The sequence below is a fragment of the Clupea harengus genome, chromosome 22 (genome assembly GCF_900700415.2).
Source record: "Clupea harengus chromosome 22, Ch_v2.0.2, whole genome shotgun sequence".
Taxonomy (NCBI): Eukaryota; Metazoa; Chordata; class Actinopteri; order Clupeiformes; family Clupeidae; genus Clupea; species Clupea harengus.
The window spans coordinates 4,719,441-4,744,487 of record NC_045173.1 but is presented as its reverse complement, the minus strand read 5'-3'; the positions used below and the strand labels follow the sequence as shown (position 1 = coordinate 4,744,487).

Here is a 25,047-nt window from a genome sequence, read left to right as displayed (position 1 = left end):
TATTATTACAGCATTATGAGTTCTGCATTACAACATTATAATTAGTTTTAAGTTTCTTTCACGCTAATACAATTGGTGTGCGCATTTAAAGTCGTCAAGGTAACGTTATATTTGGTAGTGTTTGAAAGATGTGGTAATAGTAATGCAAGTAAGGCAATTTTATACAAATCATAAATGTTCTCATGGTAAAGTGTAGCTTAAGGTTAACAATGGATGATCAAATCCAAAACAAAGTTCCTAAAAAATGTATTTTATGCACTTGTCTCCAAGAGTAGACACATCCTCTCCTATTTGTCCACAATCAAAGTCGCATTGAAACGTGAAAGTTAAATCAATGCTTGGCCGTCAAAATTAGACAACTGCGCTCGACTGTTGAGCTAGTGGTAATTGACCTTACTTGCTGTTTAACAAATGAATGGCAAATAACTTGTCTAGTATTGTTTGACATTTAACGGAGCAGTTCTAAAGTTGAATTTACCTGATACCTCGGGATGAAACCAGATCCAACTTGACCAATGGTCTGGTTCTCTCTCGACTCCTCCCCGATTCTCCTTGGAGAAAACCACAGGTTAAAACTCAAACAATTCATTTTCATTGAATCACTCCTTATGTTTTGAGAAAAAAACAGGACCAAGTCGAACTGTTCATCTGACGATAAAACACCAAAAAGGAAAACTTGGTGTTTTATGTTTTAAATTCGAAGGCTTGCATATTTGATACCAACCTGCAACAATGAAGAACATAATACTGCCATTGATCTTGGCTTTGACATTACCCGCCTGCATGGAAGCAATTCACGGGATATACGCTTTCGGACAGCCCGAGCTATTTCAAAAGAAGAGCAATTGCAAACCCATACCTGCAAACCTGTTTCTATGCCATGACATTGAGTACACCGATATGCGGCTCCCAAATCTTCTGGGACACGAAACCATGAATGAGGTTCTGCAACAAGCAGGGTCTTGGATTCCTCTGGTACAGAAGCAGTGCCACCCGGACACAAGGAAGTTTCTTTGCTCTCTGTTCGCTCCGGTGTGTTTGGATGATTTGGACGAACCAATTCAGCCATGCAGATCATTGTGCGAAAGTGTGAAACAGGGTTGCGCTCCGGTCATGGCTGCGTTCGGGTTTCCATGGCCGGACATGCTCGATTGCGACCGCTTCCCACTCGACAACGATCTGTGCATACCTCCAGCAAGTGCTGATAATTTGATGCCGGTCACCAAAGAAGGTAGCGTACATACTCTCTCAAATGTTAATTATATACGATTGGCCTTGTTAAAAAGCAGTAACTCACAGGCCGCGTACCCAATGTGATGTACAATGCAGCGTTGCATCTTACTGAAATGAGCAGGTACTCATTTATTTTAACTTGAGATTAGTCGTCTGTTCTATCTATATTGTGACTTCTCTGTCAGAGGAAGGACACATAATCCACTCTTTTTTGGCATTTCTTTTTGGGGAATTTGGAAACATGAGTTTGCCATTTGTTGACTCAGCCAATGACATCTAAGTAAAATGAAGCCCGAAACATCCACCAATCTGTTGTCCACCTGTTGCCGAACTAAACGGTGGTGTAATCTATTTAACACTGCTCTGTTCTTTCAGTGCCCAGAGTGTGTGATGCCTGCAAAGAAAAATCAGAGAACGACAACGAAATTGTGGACAACCTTTGCAAGAATGACTTTGGTAAGTTCGAGTTTACCATCATATAAGATAGAGCAAACTGAAGCACAATGAGGATGAATTACCTTAAATGTATTTCTAGTGATATCTTAGTGATATATTTTCTTACTAGCTAAACTGCACATGAGTGATGGAAGGGTACCATACTCAGGGGAATAAAACATATTCTCTTCTCCAGTTAAAATGAAGGGCCTAGGTCAACTTAGGGTGCCTGTTATTCAGTGATTACCCCTACAGTGAAGCATCAGTATCTATTATTTATTATGTAAATGTTCTATCATCAGGTCATGTGCATAACTGTACATATCTGTGCAAAGCTAACTCTACATAGCTGTGAAATGTCTGACATTCCAAATAGATTTGGAAAAGACACTACTTGTAAAAAAAAAACTATCACATATCTTTTACCAGTGCACTGTTTCCCTGCGCTGTGCAGCATCGGATTGTGCCCCGTCCAGAGTTCTTTTCACCGTTCACTCCAATATTAGGACCTTTCACCTGTTTCTCTCCTCACTGCAGCTTTGAAGATCAAGGTCAAAGAGATCTCCTACATCAACGGCGACACCAAGATTGTGCCCGAGACCAAAAGCAAAACCATTTACAAGCTGAACGGCGTGACGGAGCGCGACCTGAAAAAGACGGTGCTGTGGCTGAAGGACGGCCTACAGTGTGTCTGCGACGAGATGAGCGACATCAACGCCGCTTACCTGGTCATGGGCCAGAAGCTGGACGGCAACCTGGTCATCACCTCTCTCAAGCGCTGGCAGCGCGGTCAGCGGGAGTTCAAGAGGATCTCGCGCAGCATTCGCAAGCTGCAGTGCTAGGGGTCAGCCACCCCCCCCCCCCCCCCTGCTACACCCCTGACCCCACTGACCTCTGGGCTGCTGTGAAACAACCCCTTCCAATTTAGCACTCCAGCGGAACTCCCAGAGTAAGGCTCTGTATAGGAATCTTTCAGGGAAAGAACAAAAATTCTTGCCGGTCATTCTCAGTGATCTCTTTGATAGGCATTCAGTGCTTTTATACATTTCATACATTTCTGTTATAGAGGCTGCAACATGTCCTCTCTATGTGGTAACTCCCTCCCAGTGTGACCATGTATAGGTGTGCCACATTTCCTAAATGGTAATTAGCATTTGGCTCTGCAACTCACCTACAACCTTCACTGAACTGTTCTCAGACCTGTAAAGCTTAGGTGGGTATTCACAAAGCACAGCTAAACCAACCAGTAGCACTCGACTTATCGCCAGCTTTTCCAAGTTTGGTATCCAACACATCAATTATTCCATGGATAAGGCCCTCACATTACTTGATAGCAAAATTGATATCAACATAAATGCAAGTGGTTTCAAATTATTTCGTGAAATTCTTGTCCATGGTTAAGAGTGGAAAACAATATAAATGCTTTTTGGGGGCCAAGCAGGGAAGCTGCATAGACACCCATTGTGTTTCTACCTTTTCTTATTATTCACCTTTATCTTCTTCTTTCTTCTTCTGCCACTGGCATCTATGGCATCCCTTAGAACCATATTGTAAAATGTTTTGAAATTTGGCTCACTTACTGGGGACAGTCTCATGAATCTTTTCACCGTTTAATTTGTGCGCCTCGAGTGTTCTAGCACCACCGACAGGTCGTTTATGTACGTTACTTTTGAATCTAATGGGCAATTTTTTTAAATGTGGTGCCGTTGGATTCCTTGGATCATGCTGATTTCCACCATATTGGATTTTGTGAAAAAGTTTTTAAAAAGTTTTTCACAGGTCACAAATGTTGTCCAATATACACCAAATTTACTACAGGCGATCTCCAGACCAAGCCTCACAAAAGCTGTTATATGGATTTTTATTTTTCAAAACCGTTTGTCTGTTACAGCCAATCAAAATTAGTGGCGAAGCAGCCAAACCTGGAAGTGAGGTAATATCTCAGCAAACTGTTTAATGTGTTGACACCAAACTTGGTATGTGGCCTTATGAAAGTGGTTGTTGTGTTTGGGGATTTCTTGGGACATCCCAAAGACAGGACATGACAAACTACCATGTCGGCCAAAATTATGTGGCTGCCACATTGGGTTTAATCTGAAAACTTAAAAAGTGGCCACAAACCTTGTTAAATTTGGCAAAGATGATCTTCAGACAAAACCCACGGAAGTTATCTGACGGATTTTTTTTTTCAAAACCATTCGTACAGCCTATTGGATTGGGCGGTGAAGACGCCAAACAGGAAGTGATCTTTCAGCAATCTTTGGTCAATTGACATGAAACTTGTTGTGAGTGCTCACAGCCATGCCCTTAACATAATGACATCAAGTTTCCATGGCAACTCTGGCCTGCTGTTCTGCTTGGCTTCCTCATCGCTGCTTGCAGGTATATTTTACAAATCTTTTTTGTGAGAGATAGCTGGCTATATTCTCAGTTTTCTAAAATACCTGTAGCTCTCCCCTAGCTCGCCCCTTGTGATTTTAGGACTTGATCCAAGTGCTGTGTGATGTTTCAGTTCCTACCCTAAGTAGGTCTAGAATCCTGTGTGATTTGAGTGGAAATGCATGAATCATTCGCTTTTTTTTGTATGTCCTGTTTTGCTTTGTTTTCTTGTGATTGTTTTGCCTTCTGTATACTTGAGCCTCAGTACTGCACTGCTACAGTATTTGTGTCTTTAATCTGTGTTCTGATGTTTGTCTCTTATCTTGACTATTAAGGGTCCCTATACTGCTGACGCAATTTGGTTCTGGAATGTTGGAAGTGCGTAGTTATGGCTATTTTACAGGGCCGTTATTTCCCATCCATTGGACACCCCATAGTTCACGTCCAAGTTCCTTATTCATCCGGCCACAGACACATGCCTGTGTTCTGTGTCATGCGTACAGTGGTGTAGGTCATGTTTAGTAACTGTCTGTGCATTTGGCTCATTGTAATGTTGGTCACTGCCAAAATGCTGCATATTTGTGGTATGCTATTTTCTAACAATATGTACTACTCTGTAAATACCTAGATAAAGCAGTTTATTCTTGTACATAGTTTTCAGAGACAGCAAATCGAAAGTCCAAAAATATTTGCGGGCCACCCTGAAGCTCAGAACTTATTGTTCAAGCTGGTGAGTCATTGCTTTGTATGTGTTATGTTACTTTTTATTATGGTGCATTAAAATAATGTTAAAGCAATACATTTATTTTCTTGCATTAATGAAAATATTTGATGTCATGTAGTCGACTTTTAACCATTAGATGCAACTAATCAATGCATCATATAAGAAATGTTAAAGATACAATAGAATTAAATCAGTACAACATTGAAAATATGTTCGTAACAATGATGAATAATTAAACCTCTCTAAATACTTTGTCAGCAGGAATTACTTGATGTGTAGAATAACCTCTATTTGTGGCGTGTTGATTCTCTTAAGGAAGTTTGTTTTGAGGTTGTATCAGTCATGAAAAGCGGTTACATTTACACCAGCATTTCCTTATATTCCCCCACTTCCAATACAGCCAAAGGCATCTGGGCCTCTTTTTAGAGCAGACTTTATAGCAATGCATGTCTTTGTAATGTATAGACCTTAAGTATTATTATCCATGAGGGGGATATTTAACACCCCACTTTCATTAGTCATATAATGTGGCCACTATAAGTGTTGTCAGTTCCTCAGTGTTGCAGTCTTGTGCTATGCTAAGTGAACAGCACAGAAATCCCCAAACACACTGCTCCCTCCATATGCTTGCTCTCATTGGTTTCCTCAGGTCCATATTGGGCTAGGGATATGTGCGTGTCCTTAAGAACAAAACATGCAATGTTGTTTCTATCCTTGAGCTATTTGCCCATTTAATCCGTACCATAGGGAGAGACCCTCTGTAAAGTGGGACCAGAGTTTTTGAGAAATGGCTTGGCCAGCAGACAGCTATGAACTGGATTTCCCAATATGCTTAACTAGCCAGTCTTCCCACCCTCACAGACTTTTTTTTTTTTACAAGGTCCACACTTCCAGGAATTGTTTATTTACACATGTCCAATGTTCTGGTTAGAAACATGAATAAGAACATAAAGCATAGAATTATGCAGAAGAATACTTTTACTAATGAAGAATGAAATATATATAAAGAAATACGAGATCAAAAATAAAGGGCAGGTTCTATTGGAATCAGGAAATAAAACTAAAATAAAATAAAAGTCCTTGCCAAAACGATCAAGATTGGCTGAAAACAGGCATACCAGTGTAACAACCAAAAGCATTTCTAAAAGTTATGAAACAGGAATATAATAAAATAACCAAGCACAATAAAAAGTTGGCCGTCTAGATCACAGCCAAATTATGCCTTGAACTAGAGTCAGCCATCTTCAAATAAAAAGCACAAAACACTAATGGTCTATGGCAGTTCTGGAATTGTTCCAAAAAAGTGTTTCACCTGCATTTTACGATTACAGTGGCCCTGATTCAGAACTCAATGGGATCCCTGGTCTTATCTTGGGCCCGATTCTTTTTTTCTGTCTAAGATGTGGTGCTTTGACCAAACTGGGTTGTGTCGAGTTAAAAACGTATACAGATTAGTGGGACTGGAAGTGGGCGCTGGGAATGAAAGTGGTCTTGCTTAGTCACTGGCATTCCAACCACAACATAATGTCTACTTTTAACTAGTATTAAAATGTTTTCTCCTATTCAGATGTCAAGATTAAGAACGCGACTAGAGTTTAGTTTTGGTGTAAACAAATGTGTTAGTATGCAGTGTCCACTACATATTCACATGAAAAAGACATATTGGAAGGACAATCAGAACAGTGACAAAAGATGAAAGGATAAAAAACAATGCATGTAATCGATCTGCTACTAGATTCATAGGACATCAAATGCTAAAAACCCAGTATATTACTGCTTATTTCCTGCTGCTTCCTCAGGTACCTGTGTACAAATACTGACACAGAGAGAAATGCCAATTAATTAAACTGTATATGTTGAAGAAAACAAATACAATCAGTTTTAAAGAGTGTAAATAGTTTATTCAGATGAAAGTATATAGAAAAGAAAAGGTAAGGTGGACAAAACAAGACATTTATATCAGAAAGCCAGGATAGAAAGCAGTACAGGGCAACACTGATCATTTAATTTTGCGAAGTGGGTTCTTGCGCAGAGGGGACTGGATATTCCACTGCCTTGGGGTCCTGCAGAAACCAAAACAGGAGTCAAGGACATCACCTCTTCCAGACACCAAGCAACAGTATACATGTGAGTGAAACAAAAGGCTCGAAAACATCAGAGAAGGGTAAGGGTGTGTGTGTGTGTGTGTGTGTGTGTGTGTGTGTGTGTGTGTGTGGAGAGGGATCCTTACTCTTCCCCCTGAGTCCTCCTCTTGCGGTCTCCCTGCAGGTAAGACAGCAAAATCAAGGCCATTTATTCATTCACATTTAACTATTTCACTCATAAGTATTACAACTCTGATACCTCCATTATTTTGGGAGAAAATAAAGTAAAAATAAGTTTTACTGACAGGTCCACCAAACGTCAATTTGCGCTTGCTCACTGAGAAGAAAAGTGATACAAACAGGAGTCTGTTAGAGTGCGGAAAGACAAAAAGAAAAAAACAAAGAAAGAACATTTCTGTCCAAAAAAGATAGAGTCACTGTAAGGTGAAAATTCACTCAAGTTTTCTCAGGACTCCGGAGTTGTAGATCAGTATATTTATTACAGACAATTGCAATCAGGCTCACTCACAGCACAAGGATGAAAGTGAAGCAATTTCACTAACATCGCACAAGGTTTATATACTTAAGATTGAGCTAACTCTGACGCCATAAACGTCAGCAAGAATAGCCACGCTCGACTAAAAGTCCCTTTGTGTCATCCCAACTACGCTTTCTGAAATGCAAGGATGTCAGATTTACCGAAGGTCGAAAGAAGCACAGTTCGACCCGTCTTATCACCTCTGACCCAAACATGCTCTTACACAGTATGCAGACTAAGTGGCACCTAATAATCTAAGTTACACACACACAGAAACACAGAAAAGCCATGTTCCTGCTATATAAGCACATGATTCATACAAGGTAATTATTAATACAAGGCACTTGATTAATACATTCATACTTGATCAGTATCAGTAAGTTAGTGTCATATTTCCCTATCACATACATAGACAGAGAGAGACAGAGAAAGAGAGAGAGAGATATTTCTGTCCAACTCACCTTGTGGAGCGTTAATGGTTCCTCCAAAATGTCTGTGCTGCACGCTGATGAAAACAGAAATGAAAACACCACATTTCAATACTAATTTAGAACTGAGATCTTTTGCCAAATAGCCCATTGCATGTGTGCATGTCCACCTCACCTGCTGAAACAGATGTGTCTACTGACAGCTGTGCATCACTGGTCTCTCTACCTTCAGATAGCCTGTGAGAACACACACATACACCCATATGGGTCCAGATTGAACCAAAGCATATACAGTTTTTGGAATGCCACTAGCACAAAAATCACAATCCTAAATACATCTGAAAATGGCAATGCTGGGGGCCAAGGTCCAAGGGCATGCTGCAGTGTTTATGGCAAATCGAGACAAATCGTTTGAACTCAGATCATAAGAGGTAATGTGGCAGACAGAATGTATTCAAATTCTGCATTGACTCTGAGGATATAGCGGTTCTCCTCTCCAGTTAAAGGTCTGTTCTGATTAGATAAACAGGTGATGAGGTACCTTGGCAGCCCAGTGGGGTTTGAGCTGGATGGAACAGAGGCAGGAGCGCGGCCAGGAGTGAAGCCTTGATCAGATGGTGCAGAGGCACGTGGGCCACGGCGACTTTTACGCTACGGCAGACAGAAGAAAGGAGAAACAGACAGAAAACTAAAAGAAATTAAGCATGTTGCCATCAATGCGGTGGATTTCTACATCTTTCCTCCACCCACATGTAGTCGCTACTGCTACAGCTAACACACATCACCAAGGACCCTCAACTAAAGGAGAATAGGAGAAGAGGAACTGGAAGAGAAGATGTACAGTGGCAGGATGAGGGGTGGTCTTGGTGAAGGTGAGGCGCTGCAGCTGGTGCTCCAGGGCGTCCCCCCCCTGCTGTTTCTGGTACTGCTTCAGGCCAAACTCCAGCTCCTCAGCCAGCTGCATGTCGGCCGCAAACACCTCCTTCAGCTCAGCCTGGTAGTCCTCTGTGATCAGCTACAAATACACACACACACGTGGAGGAGTTCAGCAAACAAGCCTCGCAGGATCTCCTTGCTGATTTTTGGGTAGTGTTGAAGCGCTGTGTGTGAGCATGTTGGTGTAGCACACGCACAGGTCACACAGCACCACAACCACGTTGCTGTGAACAGTCATGTGCTTTCCCTCCTCCAGCACACGGGCAAAGGCTGGCAGGCAGCGATGGGCCAGCTGCTCATCTACAAAAATGTAATCTAAAAAGAAAAACTTCCCAAATGATGGTGTCCTGCCCTTCTGAAATCAATCATGATCTGGTGTTACATTCACGTGCAAATTACCCAATCTACCAACACAAGAAATTGGTTGGGTAATGCTAGATTTTGTGTTGCAGTGAACCACAAGTGTACTGACATTGTATAAAAACTAAGTGTCCCAGAATGTCTTGTTGAAAAATTCATCTTGGGGTTCCCTGAGACCTTGGCTCCTACTTTATAGTTATTTTTATGAGCAACTGCAGGAGAGAAACGTAAAGACATACGCACACATGCAGGCAGGCAGGCAGGCAGGCAGGCAGGCAGGCAGGCAGGCAGGCAGGCAGGCAGGCAGGCATTCATACACCACAACCACAGTTCTTACCGGCTGTAACGGCTGTGTGAGCGTGCACCACAAATTACATGGCAGCACTGTAGAGCCCTCTGCTGGCAAAAAATGGAAGTGTGTGTGTGTGTGTGTGTGTGTGTGTGTGTGTGTGTGTGTGTGTGTGTGTGTGTGTGTGTGTGTGTGTGTGTGTGTGTGTGCATGGCTGTATCAACCCCTGAGGACACAGAGGTCAAGTCTTCTGTCTTTTTTCTGCAGGTTTCAGATATTCATTTAATGAGTGTAAAGCTGACGATGACTAAGATCTGTGATTAATGCAGTTACATCAGGTGGATTTTAAAGATGTAGCTCTTTACACACACACACACACACAACCTACAGGATATGGGATGCACTCCTAGTTACAATCTAATGCTCTGCCTCAAAATATCGAAAAATCACTAAGTGCTTTATTTATCAACAAATATCCGAACAGCACATTTTAGGAAATAAGGGGATGCCACATTGAAAATTGTACTACGCTTAAATGCAACGATGGATGGATTACCTTTTTCATAAACATGACCCAACCAAAGCCTATTATCAAATAATACTACTAATGGTAGTTATTTAGACTTTTTTTTATTATTTAAAAACATCAGCAGGAGAGAGAAAGAAACTGAGGAGAGAGTCAGGAGGACAGAAGAGGGAAAGAACAGGGGAAGGGCCTTCCAAAGTGAGGAAAGGAAAAGAAGAAGAGAGAGAGAAAGGCCTCCCCCTCCTCCCTTCCTCCCTCTCCTCCAGGCCACAAATACATTTATTTATCATTTATACCAATTTCCTTTATGTTATCTGATGTTACACTTCCTTGCTACCTCTAAAATTCTCTCTCTCTCTCTCTCTGGGTCAGCTAAGTTGGTCAGTTGGAAGATGCGGAAGAACAAAATCTTGGGGGTTGGCTCATTAGATCCCTTAGAGGTGAAAGGTCGCATCAAGATTGAATATGCATATTATTACTTGGTGAATGATGTTATGTCTTTTTCAAGAGTTTGGAGGAAGGGGAGGTGGCTGTGGGATGTTGGAGATGAGCAAATTATTTTAGTATAATGGCAATAATGGAAGGGGTTTGAAGACTTGTCCTTATTTTTAATGAGATGGTGTAAGGCTAAGCCTTGTTGATTAGCTTTTTAACATGGTATGTGTTTTATTAGTTGCCCGTTAATGCCAATTGTATCATTTGCAGTGCTGCCCCCTAGAATGATTTAGAAATATGTTAAAATGAATTAGTTGGAATTCGACAGTATTAGTTTTCTAAATGTGCATACACGTTTCACCTTGGTATTTTACGGCCTTGTGTTTATATGTCTGTTTGTGTGGGTCGCGGGGTGTTTGGTCTGACCTGGCTGTAGCTCCACAGCCGTGGTGAGGAAGGAGAGCACGAGAGCGAAGACCCGCTCCATCCACTTGCAGTGCAGTGACACTTTACCCAGAATGTACTCACCTGGTGGGGCAATAACGTCAGCATCCAGTCACGCACGTAACAGTACTAAAATATTGATTATGGGGAATTATAGAAAATCAGTCTGATATTCTGCATGGATTTAACACCATAGTATGTTTATCAATCTCATCTGCTGATTTGACACGCTCAATAAAAAATAAAATAAAATAATAATAATTAAAGAGTTAAAGAAAATTAAACTATCGAATCATCGTTTTTTATTAATATGAAGTAAGACACAAACTGTCTTCTTAAATCGCATGGCGCACAACCCACCATCTTTACTGGAGATGGCACTTCCTGTCTGCCTCGCGTAACCAATGAGATATATTGTTGACGTTGTGCGCACCAATAAAACTACGGCTTTTTGACAGGGGCCCTTCACCCGTTTTCTTACCTCTGTTTGGCGCGTATATTTGAAGATGGAGCTGAACGCCCTGGAATTGTTGAAATTAACAGATGTATCAAAAGGTTTGTTCATCCTCTTATAACTCCGTTGATTATCGAAATAGAATCGGCAATCTACCTGGCATTTAGGATATAAAGATAGCAACGTTAATTAAACCATTGCTTGTTCTAATTTGCAGGCTAGCCAGTATAGCTATGTTATGGTAGTTAGCGATAATTAAGTTGTTAAGCTTATACGCTAAGTAATTATTTAAGACAAATGTGAGCGCTGGCTACAGCGGGTATGACGAGCTGATGTGTGTAATTTACATAGATTGTTTTGAAAACAATAGATTATACTCCCAGTAATCAAGTGTGTTTCACAGGAGGTTGAGCACCTTCACGAAAATCACCTTCCGAGTGTAGCATTGTAGCTTGACCTTCGGAGCTAGTTGGCTAACGTAGCCATATAACTTACATAGCTAGCGTTGTTACGTGTTTTAACAGTAATTACCAGTACAATAAAAGTGTTAACCTTTTGTGCAGCTTGGGTGGACGCGGTATGGGAAGCGGAATTCTGTGAGACAGAACAACTGGACGCTGTTATTGTGGAAAAAATAACAGAAGGAGGAACAAATGTTTTCAAAACTGTACACACTGAACTGCTGCCGTTTGCAAACGACACAACAGGAAATACACAGGTAGTTTGTTTCGCGGTCTCCACTTGATTCTTAAAAACGTACAACCTTTAAAAACTATTGGTAAACTCAGGTTTGTGTCGGGTGATGCCCCGAACTAATATGAAAACTATTGCAAGAGATTTTCTCCGTGTGACCCACACGTCTCTTACAGCACTGATTCATTTTTCAGAATGTCTGGATCTTGTTGAAAGAAAATGACATCTCCGTCAAAACTCTTGTGGCAGTCATGTCCCATTTCATCCTTGAGGGAAAGTCAACAAACTCTAACTTGGAGGAGAGGCTGCATGCGCTGCAAGCAGCTTCGCTTTACCTACTGCTGTTGAGGATTCCAGGTAAGATCACCCCTTTCCCCGAGATTTCTTGATTTTCTTTCCTAAACAACACAAATACGTGTCCTATATGTACAATGAGCATTACTAAATGTACGCTCCCCACGGTCATGGAAAAATAATAAAAGTTTAAAGATTTCCAGGCCAGGAAAAGTCATGAAATTTAACTAATTAATTAATTGGAAAAGTAATGAAATTGGATTTCCTTTGTATGTAGGTAATGAATTTAATGATGTTATTGTACTCTTCCATGGATGTTTCATTGTACATATTTCTACAGTGTGATACAGTTTCCACTTGAGTTGCTGTATGTTGACATGTTTGTATGTCATGTCCTCAGGTAGTGTAGCCAATCAAGTTTTTCACCAAATTCTGTTTGAGAGCTCCCTTGGACTCATCCAGAAATGTTGGCCAAAAGACTCGTCTGGAAAGAAACGCAAGAAAGACCCCCCAAGTAACTCCCAAGGCAAACCAAAGGGACGGAAACGTGCCAAGCCTCAGAAAAAGAACCAAAAAAAGGTGTTTCTGCACATTCATAGATGTGTGCCGGTGTATCACATGTCTGTGATACTGTTTGAATGGAATAGATGTCTTTTTTTTTTTTTTTTAGTTTCTCATAAACACACTATATGAAACCAGAGCAGTTTGCTAGTAATTTCTGAATACCTGAAGGCTTTGCAGCCTTACAAATTTAAGATTGTAATGGATTTAACAGGAAAGACACCTTATTCTTTCTCAGCTCCATCTCTGAGTAACACACAAGGCCTGACGTTCTCTTCTGTTCTGTACGCTAACCCTCAAATGTCTGACTTTGCCAGATGGATGATGATGATGATGATGAGGATGATGATGAGAAGGATGACGACCCAAATGTTGACATGGAGACCTCATTCTCTACTCGAGAGCTGTTGTGTATACGAAATGAAATTGAATCTGTGGTCAAAACTTTGCTCCACCTCCTGAAGAGCGGTTCTCTCCAACACAGGCCCCAATGTGTTAATGAGTGTGTGCGGGTGAGTAGCTTGTTTCCAACTGCAAAATGCCAATAATAAATAGTTTTAAAATTGTTTCAGAATAGACATGAACTCTTTATTATAAGAAAAGTCTTGTTGCAACTTCCAGCCTGAATTTTAATCCAAAATGAGATCTAAGATGCTGACAGATGTCAAGGATTTGATAAATTGTTTTATTTATTTATTGATTTTATTTATTAATATTTTATTATTTATTTTGTATTTAGATTTTGACTGAGCTCACTCACTTTGAGCCAACCATTGAAGAGATCTTGTTTTCAAATTCAGTGTAAGTTTAACATGACTAATATGCTAATTCTGTCACTATATATGGGAGGTGTAAAGTGCAGTGTGTGTGTGTGTGTGTGTGTGTGTGTGCATGGTATGGTGATGTGGTATTGGTGTTGTGTTATATTAGAGAGAGTGACACACATCCACTTATAATTTTCCAATACACATTGGTGTTCAGGACCATTGACAGAATGAAGACCCTGCCGGAGCTGGCCTATCATGGATTGTGGATACTCTGCTCCAGTCGTGGAGCTGGGGACACGGTGCCTGAACAGTTCTTTTTCTCTATACAATTTGCCTTCCATCCAAAGTAAATGGTAAATGTGTATCTACAAATACATGTGTGCTGACTGAGTACTTTGTGTACTGACTGCTGGGGGTCTGTGTTTTTAGTGTCTGAGGTCTGTGTTCCGGCGGCTGCTGTTCGTGATTCTCATGATGAGCAAAGATGACATGCAGTCCAAGCCCACCCTGCTGTTGCCATCGCATGCCGTTGTTGCCGCGCGGAACCAGGCCATACGGTTTGTCAGGTGAGCGTGGCGTGGCGTGGCGTGGCGTGGCGTGGCGTGGCGTGGCGTGGCGTGGCATGGCATGGCGTGTTCGTGTTCGTGTGATGTGTTTGTCACTGGTGTGTGCAACGATGATGACGACCGATTGCACCTCAGCCTCCCCTCAACAATGCTATTGTTGTGAGCTTTGTTTTGCTGATGTGTACTGACAGAGCAGTATTGTGTTTCAGTCACGTTGTTGATGAGCTGAAGGATGCTGCCATGCCTGTGCTCTACATCTTGGCTCAGCACATTTGCGACAAGGTAACGTTGACTCGAACTCAAACTAAAGGCATGCCTCAGTCTGTCTTGGCTGAAAGGTTTTGGTGTTAAGATGTTGTCTTTTCATGAACAAAAAGGCTCTGATTTACTCATTTAGACCAGCTGATCTCAGCCTTCACAGAGACTTTCAAGGGCTATACCGGGCCTGGGTTTAGTGGAGTTTGTCGACTCAACTGAAGGACACCAGCATAACATAATATGGCCTTAACATTTATCATCATCTCTGCTGGCTGCAGATGGTGGAGAAAGTGGACTACCGTACCAAAGGGGCCCAGGCTGTGGGGCAGCTGGTGGCTAAGATGTCCCTGGCAAGGCGGGCAAACTTCATCCGGTGGCTGTACAGCTACTCTCTGAAACCACAGGTTAGTGCCCTCAAGTAGACCTCTTGCATGTACAGGGTTGGATCTGATTTAATGATGCCACATAGCATTGAGCTCCAGCACAGAGGCTCACAGTGTTCTTCCCAGCTCTGCTCCTGCATGTTTGAAAATCTCTGATCTATGATGGGCTCTGTCACAGCTCAGAAAACGTGAAAAGCTTTGTGAGATGGATCACACGGACTGTGGTATATATTGTCAGGCTATGGCATGTAGTGGACTTTGACAGGTCCATTTTGTATTTGATAACCTTCTGTAAGGCTAAGACCAACAGTTCTTCGCCTTATTTCTACTAGAGATCTAGACCACCAACCTGTAGTCACGTAGGCCTGAATTCTTTTTTTTTTCACAACTGGGATAATGGTGGATTTGAAGTGTGGGAACAGAGCAGAGACCTAAAAATAGCTAAAGATCTGTAGAAACGTCTTGACATGTCTTGGCAATACAACTTTGTTCAACATTTGACCTTGTACAATTAAATGAGTTCCCAAAATGCCGAAGGAATATCTGTCAAATAAATTAAACAACAGTATTAAAAAAAAAAAAAAATAAGTGTGACATCCAGTGTTCCGCTGAGAGTCTGAGCATTTGCTGACTCTTGTTGCCATGTTCACAATCAGATGGCGTATCGGATGTTTGCTCTGGACGTTGTCATGGTGCTGCTGGAGGTGGTGGAGGAGCGGCCTGAGCATCAGGAGCTGCCTCTGGAGGCGGGGCAGGCAGAGTTACTGACGCGGCGCTTCCTGGTGCAGACGCTGGTGTTCGGCCGCAGCTCTGACGTGTCGCCCACCGTCCGCGCCCATGCCCTGCACTGCCTCTCCCGCTGTCTGGACCTCCAGTCACAAAACACCACCAGATATGTGCAGGAGCTCTTCCAAGCTAGTGAGTCTGTGCATATGAGCTCCCACACCCAGACTACAGTGTTTACTTGTCTTCTGGCTGTTCTTGATGTTTGTTACTGTTTCAAGCGATTCCCAGACGGATACTAAAAAAACATTACGTATTATACTGCAGTAGGCAAGTGCCTGAGAGTAAATCTTTCATTAGTTCTTTCTTACCTCAACCGCTGATATTGTCTTAGAAGTTAAAAATATATTTAAAAGCTCTATCAGATGTGGGGGACACACAGCATTTTCAGTATTATCAGTGTATCAGTGTTTTCATTGTATTATCAGTGTGTGGCCTCCTTTTTACTCTTGGTGGTGCTGCTCTTAGGTGCTGTGGAGTCCAGGAACCTCCTGGAGATGGAAGGCAGTGAAGGTGAGCTGGGAAATGAGTTTGTAAATTCATGAGACATAATGACACTGTTGTAATTCTAATTGACATAGTTATTTGGCGGGGTTGGCAGAGTGTAGTAACATAAATGGCAAATAACTAAGAATGTGGGGGTTTGTTTGGTTGTTGTTTTCCTTCCCTAGGTGCTGGGACCACCTACCATGGCCTCTCTACCTTCAGGACGATTCAGCACACAAACGCCAACACATCAGACGAGTGTAGGTTCTGCCTTGTTTTCTTTGTGGTGTCATGAATTTAAAATGTCACAGGCTGACAGACAGGTGACCAATGTTTTTTTTTTTTTAACATTTATTTCTTTGTTCCCACAGCTCAGGACACAATAGAGCTGTTAAAGCAGCGTGTGTCAGATGCCAAGAGCAGCGTCAGAAAGGCTGCTTTGGAGGTGATGGCCTGGCTGTCATGACCACACACATCGTTTTCTTCCTTGGTTGTCCAATCTATCTATCTATCTATCTGTCTATCTTTAAACTGTACTTGTTAAGTATATCTATTATTTGTGTGTGTGTGTTCCCAGGCCATTACAGGCTTACTGAAGCACAACGTGATCGTCTGCAGTAAGGGGCACCTGACCCTGCTGTCCGAGCGCTGCAGAGACTCCTCTGTCCAGGTGAAGAAGAAGGCCATGCAGTGTCTGACCGATCTGCTCATTGTAAGTCCTCCATTCTCTTACCGTCAGCTGCTCTTGGCCACTCTTGTTTCCAGCACTGCATCCTTGTTCTGTTGTGTTATTTTGTTACAGTGTTCATTGCCTTTTCCACATTGTTATACTTGGCCATTCATTTGCCGCAGATGTAAATTAGCCCTTAGCAATAATCTGTGGTCATACTGCATTGTCCCTGTAAAATAAACGTATTAAAAAAAAAAGGAAATGAACAAAAACTGTCTGTGTGTATGCCTCCAGTCGTGTCCAGACCGGAGCCTGGTGCAGGTGGCATGGCTGCGTGGTGTGGTGGTGTCTGTGATGGACGCAGAGACGTCTGTGCAGGAGAAAGCTCTGGAGCTGCTGGACCTGCTCATCCTGCAGCACATTAAGGACCCACGCCACTACGCCGACACGGCCCAGAGGCTGGCCTGGGACCTGCTGGGGCTCATGTGCGATCAGTGTGCGGACCTCGGGTGGGTGTGATACACGCACACACGCAATAAACTCACACACTCAAGTAAGAATGTCTATCCATATTGGTGTGTTACATCATCTCTATGGTAAATTAGTTATGGCGACGGAATCTTTGTTCTTATTTTGGCTATTAAAACGATGCTTTCATTACAAAACAACGAGTTGTTGGAAATTGCATACAGCTGCAAATATAATAACCCCTGCCCTCTAATCCTTTCCCCCTTTCACCAGCTGTTACTTCCGTAAAGCCTTCCGCATCTGGTCCAGACAGAAGAAGTTTTCCACAGCGTTTGTAAACACGCTTATCAAGCACACGGAGACGGAGCACGCCCCTGTGGCCTGGATGCTGCTGTCCCAAGTGACCAGAGCGGCCCCTGGCCTCGACTACGAGACCATCCTGAACAAATGGGACAACATGCTCCAGTAAGGGCTGCACTTCACGCGTGCTGAACTGCTGATGTTGCACTGTACCACCTTACAGTATTGTGTTCCAGCTGACTGAGAGGACTAGATTGTCCTATTCTGCTGATTACTGAAGCTGTGAATACAAAAATAGGACATTTGATGGTGACATTGTACCACCCAGGGGCAAATCTGCTGATCACAGCTGCCCCCAAACTCCCAAACTTAGTTGTGTCTTTCACCCATCGTTTCATGTTTAAACGGTTGCTGTCGCCATGTTCTTAGATGTGTCTTCCATCCATCATTTCATGTTTAAACGTTTGCTGTCTGTTCTTCCCAGGATGAAGGAGGTGAGGGTGGACACCACTTGCCACATCCTGTCTGTGATTGGTGACATTGCCGAGCACATTAATGACATCACCAGAGAAACGATTGTGGGTTAGTCACTCTTTGTGTGTGCCACTACTTTTTGTGTTTCTTCTCTGTTTATGTGTGAGTACCTCATATAGACTATGGCTGCGGTCCTACTTTTATTTGTTTAAGAAGGTTCCTCACTGAGTGAAATGACCTGGAAGAATCTAAGTGGCATTGTGTGAGCTTGTGTCTAAATGCTTAGGAAAGGTGCTGCAATGTTTCCTTCCTTATCTCCTTTAGCATAGGATACACGGGACCATCCTTTATGAAAGGAAAAGAGATAATGCCGTCCCACAATTAATTGCGGCAACAACATTTAAAGACCTGCGTCAATAACATCCCCCGTCACATAATTCCGTAGCCTAGTGTCATTGCAGTCGGATTCTCTTAGCACTGTAGTTGTCTCTTCCTTATTTCCATTCACATCCTTCCTTGACCTCATGACGTTTTCCATCGACGTCAAGGAAAAGTGGTTAATAAAGGTCATTTTTGACTAAGACCGCAGCCCAGGTTTTGGTGTTTGTGGTAAAGACACACACTGACCTTTGACCATATGTATGCCTTCCTATCTATTGTGTTCACGCGACTGTCGCCATGTTGTTCCTCTCCAGAAGAGGTGATGGGGCTGCTGAGGAGCTGTGCGATGCCCTCCGACATCACTCATGCTGGGGTGGAGGCGCTGTGCAGGCTGGGCCGTGCGGAACACAAAGAGGTGCGCTTGCGTCTCCACATGAGGACAACAACGCTCACTCAGTCACCACATAGAGAACGATTTTAGTTCCAGGCCCAACCAAGCTTTTCTACTTAAATACATGTGTTCAAAGCTGTGTGCACTCCAAGTCAGATATTTGCACCTAAACAAATGGAAAGGATAAAATGATCCAGTTAGATTTTAAGATGTGTGTCTCTCTCTCTCTCTCTCTCTCTCTCGCCCCCCCCTAGGTGCCTGAGTTCCAGGACTTCATGAATAAGCATTGTGGTGAGCTAGTGACCATCTGTCAAAACTATTTATCCAACGCCGTCAAAGCAGCAGAGGACATTGATACGCAGATGGTGGTAAGGCCCTGTGTTTTAGTTTGGAGATCATTGATTCATTGAGTTAACCAGTAACACATCAGACTGATTATCCTTATTTTCCCAAAAATCTGCGTTTTAGAAGCGCTTTAAGTTGTTTTCCAGCGTGTTTGTTGATCTGTTTGCTCTGGCCCCTCCAGGTGAGGCACTTGTACATGCTGGGTAAAGCATCACTGCACTGCCCTGAGAAAGTGGGGGAGCGGGTCTTCGCTCTTGTGCTCTCCTTCCTCACCACGGCTGTGGAGATACAGCCAGGTCAGAGCAAACACCCCGCCACACACACACACACACACACACACACACACACGCTTGATCTGGTACATGCAGTTGATGGAAAGCAGAGGGTTGATTTGCAAATCTGTATGGATATTTAAGAATTAGTGCAAGTGTGTTTGTAGTGCAAAGTTTTGTAAGTGTGCCTTTTCTCATTGTTTAACTAAGACGTTGTGATTTTTCCACTGTCTCCCAGCAGAAGGCTTTACAGAGCTGCCCGGCAGTCAGCCCCTGTCTCAGTTCAAGCTTACCCACATGCCATCTGTGGTGCAAGCTCATGCAGTTGTCACCTTAGGTAAGGGGGGGGGGGGGGGGTGTGTGTGTGTGTGTTTCTCTCCTCATAAGGTCAAAAGCATAACAGTGTAGTAAGGGCCAAGGTCTCAAGATGAGATTTAATGTTCATTTCATTTTTTTCATTATGTTCACATTAAGTTAATGTTTGGTGTCATGTATGTTGATTTCATGTTCGTTCTTTCAACAGTTTCTATCTATCACACTAACAAAACAAACTTGGAACCAATAACTAATACAAACTTTGCAGCCCGGTCTGAACATTTAGCTATAGCTATGTGTGCTGGACATGTGGGCTGGACATTTCCAGTAGCCAAAGTTAATGAAACGACTCGTGCCCGTGCATTATGAACAGAATGGGAAATACGCCCATTGTAACACAGTAATCCTGAATACCCATCCATGACCAAACATATATGTACCATATGATAATGGAACAGGCTGACTGGCTGCAAGTCTTCAATTGAAATGGGAAGTTAATCTCTCATCGTGCACATTTGCATTTTTTTTTTTCCATTCTTTCCAATTCCACTGAAGGTGAAAGGAAATTAAACTGTGTAGTCTTTGCGGTTATAGCCTGTCATCTTTGCTACCTTCTGAAATAGGCAGTTAATCAAAGGTGAGGGGTCTAAAAGAATAGTTTCTAGACCCCTATGTCCATTTAATCTAAAAAACAATCTTAGAATTTGGGGGGGGGGATTGATTTCATAAAACCAGTTGGGTAAAAGCAATGGGTGAGCTGTTTCAGACTATTTTCTCTGATTCTGACACTGGTAACACCTTCATGAATGTCGCCCCATATTCTTTACACACAGTCCCATAGTGCTTCACGTTAGATACAAATGTTGTAGATCAGTCTTTGACTGACCGCTCTTTCCCCTTCGCGTGTGCGTGTGTGTGCGTGTGTGTAAAGGCCAGCTGTGTCTGCAGCATGAGCAGCTGGCCCATCGCTGCCTGCCAGCCTTTGCTCGTGTGCTGGAGGAGGGCCAGCACATGACCGTCCGCAGCAACGTGGTCGTGGTGCTGTGTGACCTGTGCGTGCGCTACACCAACATGGCAACGCTCTACGTCCCCAACATCTCCGCCTGCCTTGCCGACCCCGTGCCCGACGTGCGGGAAAAGACCCTCATCATGCTCACCAATCTGTTGCAGGTACACAACACACACACACACACACTTTTTAAGTTCTGTAGAAATACTTTGGTTCTGAGATAAAGGTTCTACAAAGATGGGGGGTTAGTTTGTAAAGATTCAAGTAGTGGCCCCAAATTTTTGGCAGCTTCTCAAGAGCTTTGAAACCAATGGACTGAAGCTGTAATTTAAGTTAACTGTTAGTTAATTATGGAGTGTGCATGTCTGTATGTGTTTGAGAGAGACATGTTATTGAATGACTTCTATATGCACTGCCTACAGGAGGAGTTTCTTAAGTGGAAGGACTCTCTCTTCTTCCGGTATGCAGTGGTTTTGGCTGATCCTGTCCGTGAGATTGCGAGGTACAATGTACACAAATACATTATTTCAGAGGCAAAGAACTATATTGTTTTCCATAAAGCACTGTCTTCATCCTTCTCAATAGAATAGAAAAATAATTTGTTGAATGTTTCTTGATTTCTCCTCTCCCCTTCTTTATAGGCTTTGTGAGTACTGTTTGGTGGATCGGCTCCTGAAGAAGAACCCACAGATGTTCTATCAGCACTTCGTTGAGTGCATCGTCCACTTTAACTCCTATGACAAGCACAGCAAGTACAACCAATTCCCCCAGACTGAAAGGTAGCCTACACATCCTGCATTACTTCATGTCTCATTGCTATCAAAACGCATCCAATAGATAGAAGTGTCATAGATTTATTGAATTTGTTTTCTATCGGCTGTGTTTGAAATGTTGCTGTGCTAGGGTTAGTTAGGGTTTGAGTTCTTTGACTGCTGTGGTGTATCTATCATAGCTGTCATCAGGTGAAAATGAATGCTGGTGTGTTTGTTGTTTAAGTGAGCGGTCCCGGTTCTCTCTCCGGGGTCAGTTGAACCAAGGCAAGCGATTCAAGATCTACAAGTTCCTGCTGAAGAACTTCACTGATGAGCAGCGCTTCAACACCACCAACAGAATCAGCAAGGAGATCCTGGGTAACAACCTTAGCGTGTAAAACACACGTACACATTAAAGTAGCATAACGGATCATTTGCTAATCGCTAACGATATGCTAGCGCTAAAACTAACGAAATCTCTTGAAATGTGCTGACTTTGACATTATGACATTATCAACAACTGTCCTAACAGTCAAACATCAAACAAGTGCAAGACAAAGCAAGACGGCAAATAAGCTACTTACTAGTTCGGCAGACAGTAAAAACCGGGCGGCTTCAGGCAAACCTACATAACCTAGTCATTTGCCTACGGACCCTGGTGTGGCAATGGCACGGAGGCGATTCTCCATATTAAAAGTCATTGTAGCGCCCCAATTTTTTTTAAAGCTGTTATTTTAAGGTAAAACTGCGTATCCTAACCCTAATCCTGAAGTACAATTACTTACTTAAAAACACGTTTTATGTTCATTCCTGAACCCACCTTCCTTTCTCCAGCTGGTTTCGTGGACCAGACGTTGCCCTTGGACGAGGACGGCGCTGCGTTGCTGTCGGATACATTTGACGTTTTGAGTTTGAAGGAGCTGAAGCTGTCTGCCGCCAGCGCAGCAGAAGGTGCAGACGAGCCTCAGGACGAGCAGGCCATTCTAGTCAAGACCATGCAGAAGAAGCTCATCTCACATGTAAGGGCCACTTGGACCTCAGGATGCCCTCTAGGTGTTCAATTTCACTGGGTTGTGTAACGTTCATATGCTTATCCCATTGGGAATTCCACTGACGGGGAGTATTTCACATGGTGCTGGGGCATCGGTATAAGACTGATCTTTTGGGCTCTACTCTTCTGTTCTTTGTGCTTTTCAGGCCCAGAAGAAGAACTTAATGGAGAACGTCATCCCCATCGTCCTGGGGCTTAAGAACATGCTGGAAGAGAAGCGTTCACCTGTGCTGGGCAACCTCATGAGCTATCTACAGGTTAGAAAGGAACAAACCATTTTGAAGGGCCACTGATTTTGTACCTGTGGATTAACATCTGAAGCACGCAAGCAACAAAAGAAAAAGATACATCACTTCCAGTTGTAGTCCTCATGAAGTAGGGGTGGGACGAAATATATTGAAATATCGAGATATATACAGTATATGAATTTATTTTTATGTATTTACTCATGTGTTTTATATTTTATAACCCAGAACAGTTCGGAACTCATTTATTCACATAATCATTCTGGTTCTTCAGACAGTCACTACCTTTCAGGTTCCTAATAGAGTGGTAACGGTGAAGAAACACAATTATAACTGGCAGCAACTTACACATTCCATTAAAATAGACCTTTTACAGTTGCTGGAATTGGACTTGAAATTGTTTGAAATGATTTTTCACCCGTGTTGTGATGTATATCGTTATCGTAGGGAAAATATTGTGATATTGGATGGTGAGTGAACCTGTGATTCCGATCACTAGTGATTTCAAGTATGTGTGCAGCAGTCCCGCTGCAGGGACACAGTATGTTGGCAGGCTTGTTAGCTGAACTCCTCCACGTGTGTGTGTGTGTGTGTGTGTGTATTTGTAGCTGATCACAGAGGACTACCGGGCTGAGCTGAAGGAGGTGTTTGCGGCTGACATGCAGCTGGCTGAGGAGCTGGAGTTTGGCCTGAAGCAGTACCAGAAACAGCAGGGGGGGGACGCCCTGGAGCACCAGCTGCAGCGCCTCACCTTCACCAAGACCACCCCTCATCCTGCCACTGTACATCTTCTCTTCCAGTTCCTCTTCTCCTATTCTCCTTTAGTTGAGGGTCCTTGGTGATGTGTGTTAGCTGTAGCAGTAGCGACTACATGTGGGTGGAGGAAAGATGTAGAAATCCACTGCATTGATGGCAACATGCTTAATTTCTTTTCTTTTTCTGTCTGTTTCTCCTTTCTTCTGTCTGCCGTAGCGTAAAAGTCGCCGTGGCCCACGTGCCTCTGCACCATCTGATCAAGGCTTCACTCCTGGCCGCGCTGTTCCATCCAGCTCAAACCCCACTGGGCTGCCAAGGTACCTCATCACCTGTTTATCTAATCAGAACAGACCTTTAACTGGAGAGGAGAACCGCTATATCCTCAGAGTCAATGCAGAATTTGAATACATTCTGTCTGCCACATTACCTCTTATGATCTGAGTTCAAACGATTTGTCTCGATTTGCCATAAACACTGCAGCATGCCCTTGGACCTTGGCCCCCAGCATTGCCATTTTCAGATGTATTTAGGATTGTGATTTTTGTGCTAGTGGCATTCCAAAAACTGTATATGCTTTGGTTCAATCTGGACCCATATGGGTGTATGTGTGTGTTCACACAGGCACTCTGAAGGGAGAGAGACCAGTGATGCACAGCTGTCAGTAGACACATCTGTTTCAGCAGGTGAGGTGGACATGCACACATTCAATTATAAGGCAAAAGATCTAAATTCTTATTTAGTATTGACATGTGGTGTTTTCATTTCTGTTTTCATCACAGTAGAGCTGAACAGGAATATTGGAAGAGCCATCAGCACTCCACAAGGTGAGTTGGACAGAAATATATCTCTCTCTCTCTCTCTCTGTGATTCTTTTTCGGACAGATATGTTCTTTCTTTGTTTTTGTCTTTCCGCACTCTGACAGACTCCTGTTTGTATCACTTTTCTTCTCAGTGGGCATGCACGACTTGACGTTTGGTGGAGCGTTCAGTGCCATCAGATATCACAAGAGCAAAGGTAAAACGTTATCCCTTTCTGTCTTTATTTTCTCCCAAAATAATGGGGGTATCAGAATTAAATGTGAATGATTTTGCTGTCTTACCTGCAGAGACACCGCAAGAGGAGGAGAAAGATGTCTTTCATGTGACTCTGGGGGAAGAGTAAGGATGCCTCACCATACACACACACACACACCCTTACCCTTCTCTGATGTGTTTGAGCCATTTGTTTCACTCACATGTTGCTTGGTGTCTGGAAGAGGTGATGTCCTTGACTCCTTTTTTGGTTTCTGCAGGACCCCAAGGCAGTGGAATATCCAGTCCCCTCTGCGCAAGAACCCACTTCGCAAAATTAAATGAACAGTGTTGCTCTGTACTGCTTTCTATTCTGGCTTTCTGATATAAATGTCTTGTTTTGTCCACCTTACCTTTTCTTTTCTATATACTTTCATCTGAATAAACTATTTACACTCTTTAAAACACTTTAAAACTGTAGTATTTGTTTTCTTCAACATATACAGTTTAATGAATTAGCATGCCTCTCTGTGTCAGTATTTGTATAAAAG

The 25,047-nt window shown here is 42.8% G+C and overlaps 2 protein-coding genes across 3 annotated transcripts; both read left to right on the top strand.

The window, feature by feature from the left end:
• Positions 1–625: 625 nt before the first annotated feature.
• sfrp2 (secreted frizzled-related protein 2) lies at positions 626–4,844 on the top strand. Its single transcript, XM_012831779.2, has 3 exons — positions 626–1,231; positions 1,609–1,689; positions 2,206–4,844. Exons 1-3 carry the CDS (start codon positions 733–735, stop codon positions 2,508–2,510), a joined length of 885 nt encoding a protein of 294 aa, XP_012687233.2. The 5' UTR covers positions 626–732; the 3' UTR covers positions 2,511–4,844.
• Positions 4,845–11,263: 6,419 nt separating this feature from the next.
• Positions 11,264–24,971, top strand: ncapd3 (non-SMC condensin II complex, subunit D3). 2 transcript variants are annotated; one of them, XM_042703059.1, is made up of 35 exons: positions 11,264–11,366; positions 11,829–11,983; positions 12,153–12,315; positions 12,653–12,831; positions 13,131–13,325; positions 13,553–13,614; positions 13,795–13,879; positions 14,010–14,146; positions 14,356–14,428; positions 14,683–14,808; positions 15,444–15,705; positions 16,039–16,083; positions 16,242–16,316; positions 16,428–16,501; positions 16,634–16,768; positions 17,021–17,235; positions 17,468–17,659; positions 17,979–18,076; positions 18,664–18,764; positions 18,995–19,108; positions 19,267–19,381; positions 19,599–19,694; positions 20,604–20,842; positions 21,104–21,183; positions 21,323–21,460; positions 21,678–21,811; positions 22,268–22,452; positions 22,631–22,741; positions 23,338–23,511; positions 23,702–23,802; positions 24,107–24,168; positions 24,268–24,309; positions 24,438–24,500; positions 24,592–24,643; positions 24,778–24,971. In XM_042703059.1, exons 1-35 carry the CDS (start codon positions 11,318–11,320, stop codon positions 24,839–24,841), a joined length of 4,191 nt encoding a protein of 1,396 aa, XP_042558993.1. In that variant the 5' UTR covers positions 11,264–11,317; the 3' UTR covers positions 24,842–24,971. The 2 variants fall into 2 exon arrangements, with proteins under 2 accessions (XP_042558993.1, XP_031416172.2); XM_031560312.2 differs by having other exon boundaries at positions 24,265–24,309.
• The last annotated feature ends 76 nt before the right edge of the window (positions 24,972–25,047 follow it).